The 10614-nt window shown below is 43.5% G+C and overlaps 1 protein-coding gene across 1 annotated transcript in view; it reads left to right on the top strand.

Annotated features, from left to right (window-relative positions):
- Positions 1-4512: 4512 nt before the first annotated feature.
- Positions 4513-10614, top strand: part of LOC310789080 (VPS10 domain-containing receptor SorCS1-like) — a gene marked incomplete at its 3' end in the record, with an annotated part of 54569 nt that continues 48467 nt past the window's right edge. The window contains exon 1 of the mRNA XM_083650677.1: positions 4513-5265. Within this exon, the coding sequence (XP_083506803.1) occupies positions 4522-5265 (744 nt within the window). The 5' untranslated portion in view covers positions 4513-4521. The remainder of the gene's footprint in view (positions 5266-10614) is intronic.

Raw genomic sequence — 10614 nt, 5'->3', positions numbered from 1 at the left:
CGTAACACACAAGCTTTTCAAACAAACATTTCCCACACACCACAAACACTGTGCCCAGCCCAGCGATTTTATTAACCAAATTGCTCTTGATAGCGGACATTGAAAATAAATTACTGTAGCCTAATAACGCAAATGAAAACGTAACGCAAGCTTTAGCCAAAGCTTCAATAACAGAGCTCAGCTGGCAGTTTAACCTGCAAATGAAAAATATAAAAAACATCAAATTAAAAATACAATAGGCTACAGCACATAGGCCTAGCCCCCCCCCCCCCCCCCCCCAGGCCAACCATTTGTTCCAGGCCAGTGAAGTCCCAACAATCTACAAAAACATGCAATAATATAAAATCATAGATATTAATTAATACACAGGACAAGATGTCACTATCCCTTGTGCCAAAATCTGAGGAAAAACACATTTAGAAGCCCAATCCAGAATAAAACAAGCTAACAGGCTAACAAACTAATAAACAAGACACAAATCACCAGTTACCTACCCTAGCCAACAGCAGTATGAAGCATGTCATTGGGGTTTTCAAGTGGGCACCTTCCTTCACCGATGTTTCTTTAAAGGAGAATTTCGTTTTTTTTGAACCTGGACCCATCTCCTGGCATTAATTATGATTTGGCCACTCACCAGGCGATCTCCGCGGCGTTTCTGGCCGTCCTAGCGTTGTTTTGACATCAATAGCGTCCAAGTCAGTTGTAAAATGGAGCTGACTTGGGGCCAAGTGTGAGCCTGTCTTTCCTGCATCTAAATAGCTATTTTTATTCGCGTTTTCGCCAAATATCGTCATAATCTGATCCCTCAAGAACCACCACAGTGATATTTCGCCAAAGGCTGTTTCCTGGAGTCACACAGGGATCAAATTACCTCAAACGTGATCTCGGTCACCAAGTCTCGTGAAGTCCCGCGATACTTTCCTGCCGACTGGCCAAGTACAGGAGGACGCTTTGCGGTGGTGGTTTTAGCGCAACCTATGTGGGGTTTGGCATAACCTTCGTTATTTCGAATCCCACATAGGTTACGCCAAACCCCACATAGGTTGCGCTAAAACCACCACCGCAAAGCGTCCTCCTGTACTTGGCCAGTCGGCAGGAAAGTATCGCCTATGTACTTCAACTACCATCTTCCTCTTTTGTATTACTGATGCCTTGTTCCACACAGGTAGATAAAAAGTTGAATCATACACAATAAATAAAAACAAAAGTAAAGGGTTAGCCTTCCCAATGGCCAAGGGCAGCATCTGTTATTCTGGCCTCATAATAAGCACTGAGGCGGGTGGTCAGAAAGTCAAATAACATTAAAATACATTGTATGCTTTGGTGCGATGTAGGATTTTGTCTTTCAATATCCTCGTTGCAGCCTCGCTGCAGCCTCGCTTGGTGTTGTTGTTGCTTCTCACAGGAATGGTGTCCCTATAACAGAGAGCCCAACATGAGCATGAGCGCCTGGCCAATCCCGGCGCTTGACTGCTGCGTAGGCGGGCACAGGGCGTGTTTTTTGCGTAACCTATGTGCGATTCGAAATCACGCGTCAGGGTGGGGTAAATCCTCCCGTTCTCCCCATTCAGCATAGTTAGCATTTAGCTGCTAGCCCAGCCCAGGCAGAGTCAATCGGGGATTTCACCCCCGCAGTAGATGCACATCTGAACAGACGTCTATGTACCTGCTGTAGAATCCCCAATCCTGTAGTGTAGAGCCGCAGCACCGTCCTTTGGTGAGTCAGCCCATTTAGATATATGGGGGGTTTTACCCCACTCGCGCACCAGCCGTAGTAACATTTTGTGAGCGTTTCCACACAGACTGACTGTATCTATTGTGAATTTGCGCTTGTTCCCCTACACCTCTCTCTCATACAAGCATTTAGTTTAGTAGAAGCAGTAGTTGTACTAATCTCTGTCTGGGAAATGTGTTTATCACACAGAGGCACCACAAACAATGACCAAACATGGCAATGAACAAACTCAAGAGATGCTCTCGCGCAGGCTGCTGGGGTCAGCAACCTCTGGCACATGAAGGGTTAACCAGTGGCATGGCAGCACATAATAGCAATAAGTGCACAATTGTGACCCACTCTACTGTGCCTCTGATTGCCCTCCATGGCAGCAGAAAGCTGATGAAAAATGCCAGTGCAGAAGATAGAGAAGGACCATGCTGTGTACCTTGTATAGTGCGCTCAATTCAATGTCCTGATTTTGGATGGAAAAACATGACAGATCTGTTGGAGATTTAAATTTGGATGTGCGAGTCATTAATCTTGGTGTGGCACACTGATTGACAGGCAAATTTGAAAATGGCACTTCATATCAAAAAGGTTGCCGACCCCTGATCTAGCGACAGATGCTAGAGCCCATGGGTCTTAGCCTCCTTGTTAGAGCATCTGCCTCCCATGCCGAAGGTCCAGAGTTCGTTTCCCAGCTGCGGGGGGGGGACTACACAACACAACACGGGTTACACGTACACAAACCAAACAGCACACGCATGCACAACCATCAATGTCTCTAAACGAAGTAGACAGGTCTCGCTCCATTATGATCATTCTGCCTTTTCACTGTAGCAAGCAGAAACTACAAGTTCCAAAATGCATCCAAAAGTCACCTACAAACGCCAAACACTCTTTTGCAATTCTATAGTGGTCCAACCATTTAGTTTACATTACAGATCATGACTTGAGCTTTTTAGCCGGTGATCTCCATGATTGAAATTCTCGATCCGCCATCAATCTAGATTAGAGACTGGTTTCCTCTTGTCTGGTGGGGGGCTAACTGAAACAGATTGAGAGCGCTCTCGCTCACTGCATCACTAATGGCCGCCAATGAAAGACGTCTCTGTGCTGTTGACCCGTATGTGGAACAGGAGCACGTCGGGGCTCAAAGCGATGGGGGGGAACAGCTCAATATACACAGTCTCTTCGGCATCAGTCACCAGTCAACGGCATCCTCCTCTTATTGACTAAATGTTGCCCAGAAATAGCTTGTAATCAGAGGGTTAGGACAGGCTCTAGTTCTCCTAATGGTTTACCATCAACTGGCTGGATCAAAGCCCAAAGTAGAGTGAAATGTGAGCAGTATATATTCCAAAGGTTACTGTCATACATTATAGTTGTATTTTCTTTCAAGTTTATGGTTGCAATTATTATAGCTGAGAAGAGTACGCCTAGGGCAGCACTGTGGACCAGAATAGATTGATAGAGAATGTGATGTTAACATACCTCTTGTTTGGATTCTTCTAATCATCATCTGTCAGGAAACCCTGTAGTAACCTGAAAAGAGGGCACAAAAGACAATATGATGATAGCTAAAAGTTATGACAAGATGCAGAAACACTTTGATCCATTCAGCTGTGTTGAATGGATCATGCAAGAGTGTAGCCTAATTGAAACCATTTCCAAGCCATTTTCCAGCCCGCCCTCAACAGACTCATTACCTGCATGGCCTAATAGACAGTGAACACAGCCAATGGTGTTAATTGATTATCTAAGTCTCAGCTAATGGAAAAAGCACAGCCTCATTGGATCTTCCATAAAGGCCTGTCTGGAAAGAAAGGAACCTGTCTGCAGGCTAAATACCCCCAGACGCACAGTAGCTCTTTGCAGATTTTGCCCCAGGGATCCCCAGATTTGAATATTTATTTTTTTATTTTTTAAAAATGATTTGGTTCACCTTTTCATAATAGCCTACAAGTGGAAAGATGATGATGTAGTTAAATATTGCTTCATATATGACTACAGGGTAAAAGTAGGTCTAGTAGCCTTTTTCGATTCGCACCCAATTCACCCATTTTGTCTTAAAGGCAGGAAGTAACACAGGTGCAAGCAAAACATTAACGAGGACCCCAACACTGGATCACCAAATGGATTGAAGTAAAAAAAAAAAAAACTCATTAATGTTCTGCTTGCACCTGTGTTACTTCCTACCTTTTAGACACAAAATGGGTGAATTGGGTGGGAAGTGAAAAGGCGAATAGAATAGAATTTCACAGCAACCATTTTGAGGTGGTACGTACAGCAGGAAGTAAAGCAGGTGTAACCAGTGCCATTAATGATGGTTCGGTTCCATTCCATTTAGGTGCCGGGGCCTGCTTTACGTCCTGCTTTACCACCTCAAAACGGTTGCTGTGAAAAGGGCCTATGGGGGGGTGGGGTGGGGTCGGGGTCCATGCACCTTACTTTGAGAACAACTGGCCTGCGCACTGCTTAAGTCTTCATTCTGTATAAATAGACTTTGAGTGAGAAACTAATTTAAGTGTATAGGCCAGTGTCCAAAAAGTGATTGTATTTCCATCAAGGTTGAGATGAAGATGTGGGGGGGGGAGCTGCTTCCTCTCATGCAGCCTCCAGCAGCCCCTCCTCCAGACAGTCTAAATGCATCGTTTGCATCAGTACTTGGGAACACTTGTCCGCGCACCGCCGCTCCCTCCCTACACAGTGCATTGACTCGACTTTCCAAGCTAATGACAGACAAGCCCCCACACAGTCAAATGATATGTTTTTAGCACGTTGGAAATCGGAATTACCGTAGAATGGAGACGCGCCTCGGTCGCTGCCTTTATAGCCTTTTTGCTAAGTGGATTTGGCTCTTCACCTTAACTTCCATCCCGGGCATAACACGAGCGGAGGTAAGGTGCATCCCCTCATGCCAGCTGCCGGGTATCAGAGCTTTTCCCCGGGATCTCTCGGCGCTGGATCTGGTTGATTTTGGCGAGGCGCCGGTCGATGGAGCGGTTGGATTTACCGAGGGGTCAGCGGGTGCCAACTCTGTCAACAACGCGGACCGAAAGCAGAACAATGCGGAATTTACCGAAAGTTTACATAAATTACAACATCCGTTGGGAAATGAGACAGTTTGTCTCGAGAAGGACGCGGTTAACGGGCAACACAAACTTCCAAAAGTGTCTCCTCAAAGTGCTTTACGCACGGGGGCAATCCCTTCTCCCAGTCCCAGCGCCAATTTAACCCAAAATAGCAACGGCGAGGGGGGAAATAACAGCGTCTCCGGGGGGGGAAATGGGGCGCAGCAGGTCGGCGTGTCGGTAAAGGAGGACAAGCCTGTGGGCAGTTTGAGGAGTCTGTGCCGGAGACGAAATAAGCGCAGCGCTCCAGTGGCGGAGCAGAGGCGGAGCGGACTGGGGACTTGGTCGGGATTCACACCTGACGGCGAGGAGGACACCTCGGCTGAGTTTACCTTGACAAGTTCAACATTCGCACTCACCGGCGACACGGCTCACAACCAAGCCATGGTGCACTGGTCTGGCCAAAATAGTAGCGTAAGTACACACACACTCACTCACTCACTCACTCACTCTCTCTCTCTCTCTCTCTCTCTCTCTCTCTGTCCAATCAATTCAATATTCAATGGTGCTCTTACCTATTTTGGCATGGCAAAATGTACACATTTGTATATTGTCAAAGTGCATTTAAACATGTGTATACATGATAGAAGGAATCTCCTGCGCTTCAACCCCTCCACAGAGGGAGGTTGGTGCTCAGAACAGGACAAAACAATGCAAACAGGTCAATGGGCCACTTCAAAAAATGTATTTGCATGTGTATACATGACTTATAAATAATGTGATAATAAATAAACAATGTGAACAGTGTGCAATAAGTAAAAAAAAACTAACAAGCAACATCCATTAAGAAAAAGGACAAAAATCTCTCTCTCTCTCTCTCTCTGTCTCTCTCTCTCTCTCACACACACACACACACACACACACACACACACACACACACACACACACACACACACACACACACACACACACACGTGCACAGTCCACACAGATGAAGGATGCTGTTGTCTTGGTTAGCTGATTTGGCAGATGGGCTGCTGCTGAAGTAGGCCTACAAACTATTCAGTATCACCTACACACGCACGCACACACACACACACACACACACACAAACCATGATGGTTAGCTGATTTGGCAGATGGGCTGGCCTGGAGAGTAAAATCCATTCTGTATTTTACTTCAAAACACGTTGGACAGGTGTTGCGTGTGCTGCATACGGTAGTTTAAGGGAATCAGTCTTCAGATATGCCGTTGTCTGTTGGTTAGCAGCTGATTTGGCAGGCGGGCTGGACTGTCAAATGAAAAGTGACGTAAAGTTGAACACGTGTTGCTTGCATGTGCTGTTTTAAGGGAATCAGTAGCTTTTTCTCTCGTTTTCCTTACACCTCCCCCAATGCCTCTGCCCCCCCCTCTCTCTCTCACACACACACACACACACAGACACACACACACACACACACACACACCATGCAGATGCTGATTCGGCAGATGGATATCTCACAGATTACATGCTGAACATGTGTTGCATGATGCTCAAGCCTTCACATTTTATCTGTTGCAATATGTGCTAATGTACGTGAGCATAGTATAGTGCAATGTTCTTGAAACCCACTAACACTGAACTAATTCCTTCATAAAAAATGTATCAGCTGAGCCACATCAGCCTTGGGACTTTTTTTTCATGACCAGCCTCATAACTAAAAATGATGGATCGTAAAAGTAATTCAAAATAATATTTTTTTTGTTTTTTTTGCATCCAGTATCCTGGACTCAATGAGAATATAGACTTCACATTTTCTGTAATTTCCTCACTGTATTCACTCTCCCTTTTTCCTCACAGCCTATGAAAAGACCTATATAGGTACCCATTTATGATTAGGGCTGGGTACTGAAACCCACCAAGGGTACCGGAACCTTTAGGACCGGTACTTACCGGACCGAATTTGCAACGCAGGTTTAGGTGCCTCATTTTGGTACCATGCCCGAGCTGCTGAGTGAAGTATCCGCTCAGGGACCCGGCTCCGCACATACCTTTAACATTATCGTTTGGAACGTGATGCTTGAAATCCTCAAGTTCAGGCACCGTTTAGGCACGGTACCATTTTAAAAGTATCATTTTAGCACTGATATCGGAAAAATATGAAATGATACCCCTCCCTATGTATGATGTAGGCTACATAATACTTCTGTGTAATCTTAGCTCATGTTATTTTGTTCTATTCATGATGTCCGTTGGCTGGAGGTTATGTTTTTGCCTCTGTCTGTCTGTCTGTCTGTCTGTTTGTCTGTCTCTGTCTGTCTGTTTGTCTGTCTCTGTCTGTCTGTCTGTCTGTCTGTCTGTCTGTCTGTCTGTCTATCTGTTTGTCAGCAGGTTATGAACTGCAGAAGCAGAAGCATGGATTCAGACAGGATTGAACGATTTAAAGCACATATCAGAAAAAACAAAAGCATGAACAAACTAAGGTCCACATGAATAATGCAATGCGACTAGCCATGTTTGGGGAAAGTAAACAAGCTGCTCAACTTGATGAAGGCTACAAGATGGATCCGTAAGCATAATGAGCAGGTTGACAAAAGCAGCCTCACATCCTGTCTAAAATAATAGACTGCATCAAGTTCTGTGGTGCCTTTAAGCTAGCCCTGCGTGGCCATGATGATGAAAGGGAAAACTCAGAAAACCCTGTTCTTTTGGTGGATTAGTTATAGTGTGAAATATGAAACTAGAAGTGCAGTCAGAGAGTGCAGACCTCCGCCAAGACCAATACTCCAGTCTGCTATCATATGCAAAATTTGTGAGACGGATCAGAACCCTGACCCTGACCCACCCACATCCCCCCAGCAAGTCCCCCTACCCATCCCTTGAATCCCGGCTCTCTAGGACCTTCCTATCACTAGCTGTGGCCCCTTTCCCCCAGCCCTGCCCCCTTCCTTGCAGTAGTGTTAACAATCTGTAGCTAACATCAGCAGCTAGCGAGCTAATGCCTTGATGGCTAAAATAAGAAGTACTTTTTCACTTTAACCCTATTTATCTCGTGAATGCAAAAAATACTCATTCCATTACACATAGGTTGAAACCTGATGTTCCAAAACAGCCCAGTGGACAGAAATATATCTATCTATCCTTCTATCTATGCTTCTATTTATTGACTTACTGTAGTGTACTGCAGTATGCATTCTCCTGTAAATATTAATAGGGAGGGAGGCGAGGCTGGGGAGAAGGTTAGGTACTGTCTGCTACACTGTAGCTTAAAATAAAGCACACACTGACTCTGAAACAAAGTTTAGCTATGTTGGGAACTGGAGGACTGTAATGAAACCCCATTAGGTGCATATTAAATAGGTTTAAAACATTCAAATTTTCTAATACTGACAAACGTATTGAATCATTTTTAAGTTGCAAGCAGAGAAACAAAAATAATAATAATAATAATAGTAATACAGATTTGTAAAAGGCAACATCAAAACACCAAAAACAGCTTGATTACAAGTCTTCCAATCACAGTAAAAAAAAATGTTGAAAATTGTATCAATAAAGGCGATCATGCGGGAAATCACTGCACCACTCTCCATTCATTCATTGTGATTGAACTAGAAATCTCTACGCACGCTCGAATAGGGATGGGACCGATCCGATCCAATATCGGTATCGGGTGCCAATACTGACATAATTCACGAATCGGATCGGAATCTTTTTTTTTTCTTCTTTTTTTTTCAATTCTGGCCGTAATTTGCCCATGTATAATAGTATCCTTCTTTGCCTTGTATATGTTCTTAATTTTGTCTGCTTTTTGCAAGGTATATATTTTTTTTAAATCTTTAATTGGCCAATTCTTTGCCTATACTATATATTCAAGAAAAATAACGGTATCGGCATAATATCGGTATCGGCAGATATCCAAATTCAGGTATCGGAATCGGATCGGAAGTGAAAAAATGTGGATCGGTGCATCCCTACGCTCGAATGCTAGGCTCGCCTGTTGCGCGGGCTTTGCTTTTATAAAACGGTTACCAAATATGGCAATATGAAAGGAATAAACAACTCCATTTTAAATGGCTGTTATTCAGAAATTATACTCGTCCGCGTAATAAAACAGTCCCTCCTGGCTCCCTACACAGAGCCGACGCAGTTGCTGAACAACGTCAGATAGCAACACCGGCTTGGTGACAAACAAACAGCTAACGTTAGTGTGGTGTGTTTTATGTTGTTTAATTATATGTTGTGAGTAACAGGAACTAAGCCTTGTGGAAGGTAGCCTATATGCTGCTGGGGGCGGGTGGTTATGGTTGGTTACTTCCTGACATACCCGGAAAGAGTCCCGTCTCCGTACATAGACTTGCCTGCGACTCTGGCTCCCAAGCTGTCTAAATCAGTGATACGGACGTATTTACAAGTGTCACAGAAACATTTCAAAGCCACCTACTTGAGAAGAAGGATTCATAGCTTCTCGACGTCTGCGTTAGAAAGCTCGACGCTGCTCATAAATGCCTCTTTTCACCATTTTTTCCGGGTTAGAGCCCAGCCGTCACAGCGCTCAACAGCGCCACTCTTGTCGAAAGCTCAGTAAAAAAATAATATCACATATAACAACATTCCATTCCCTTCCCCCCCTACCACCCACCCTCCTCTGAGCCATCATTATATATAAAAACAACAGTGACAATTTCCAAACTGGAAATCATAGATATAGAACATAATCTATTTGGATCCACATACATTCACATGTATGATTGCTTATACCTATATATATATATATCAGTAGACCATTTTGAGTGTATAAAGAAAGAAAGAAAGAAAGAAAACACACACACACACACACACACACACACACACACACACACACACACACACACACATACACACACAAAACAAACCAACAACCAAAAGAAAGTGTGCAGCCTCACTTAGTAAATGTCATCGTTACAAAGATAGGTTATCAGGGTTTGACTCCAAGAACGCAATAAACGAATCCCATATTTTATGAAAAATATGGCTTTTCGGTTTGATTATATATGTGTCTTTCAATCGCTAAGCATGAAGAAAGCTCTTTAATCCACATGTTCAAAGAAGGACCACAAACATTTTTCCAGTGGCAATTATTTCCTTCCAAAAGTCTTGTATATGTTTACATTTCCAAATACAATGAAATAGAGTTCCTTTCTCTGTTCTACACTTTATACAACTGTTTGGGACATTAGGGTTACATTTATTGAGTTTTTCAGGAGTTATATATGTTCTCACACGCCAATTATATTGGATCAATTTGAATCTACTATTAATGGATATTGTTTGTGCTTGATAACAAGCCTTTTCCCATTCCTCCTCTGAGATATCTGTCTGGAGATCATCTATCCACGCTATTATTTTATAGTTTGAGGATTCTGTACTAATTCCCTGTATATGAATGATTATTTTTCTTTTACCATAGGGGTTTGAAGTTAGTGTGACTTTTAAAGTATGATGCACTTTGCAGTGTCTCTATTGTCTTTCTAAAAAATGAAATAATGTAGTGATCGTGTCCTGGTGAGTCAGATGAGGGCTACATCACATTACATGATGTCATATGTTTGTGTCTTGGTGGCTTCGCACCTTTGTCACATGCCACACCCCTCCTCTACGTGTTGGTCGCCAAGGAAACGTGCAAGTTTTTGTGTTTTTTTAATTAACTGACTGCTGTGATGATGAGGGTTGTTTTTGCCCAGCAGGCTTCTTCGACTGTGACCGCCTTTTTACTGATGATGATCACCATATATGGTCACTCTAATAATACCGCCATCAGGGATTATTCATGTTTGAGTTTGATTTAAAATCAGAATTTATTTCCC

This window comes from Poromitra crassiceps, assembly GCF_964638095.1.
Source record: "Poromitra crassiceps genome assembly, chromosome: 14".
NCBI classification, from domain to species: domain Eukaryota; kingdom Metazoa; phylum Chordata; class Actinopteri; order Beryciformes; family Melamphaidae; genus Poromitra; species Poromitra crassiceps.
This window is presented reverse-complemented; position numbering and strand designations above follow the sequence as displayed.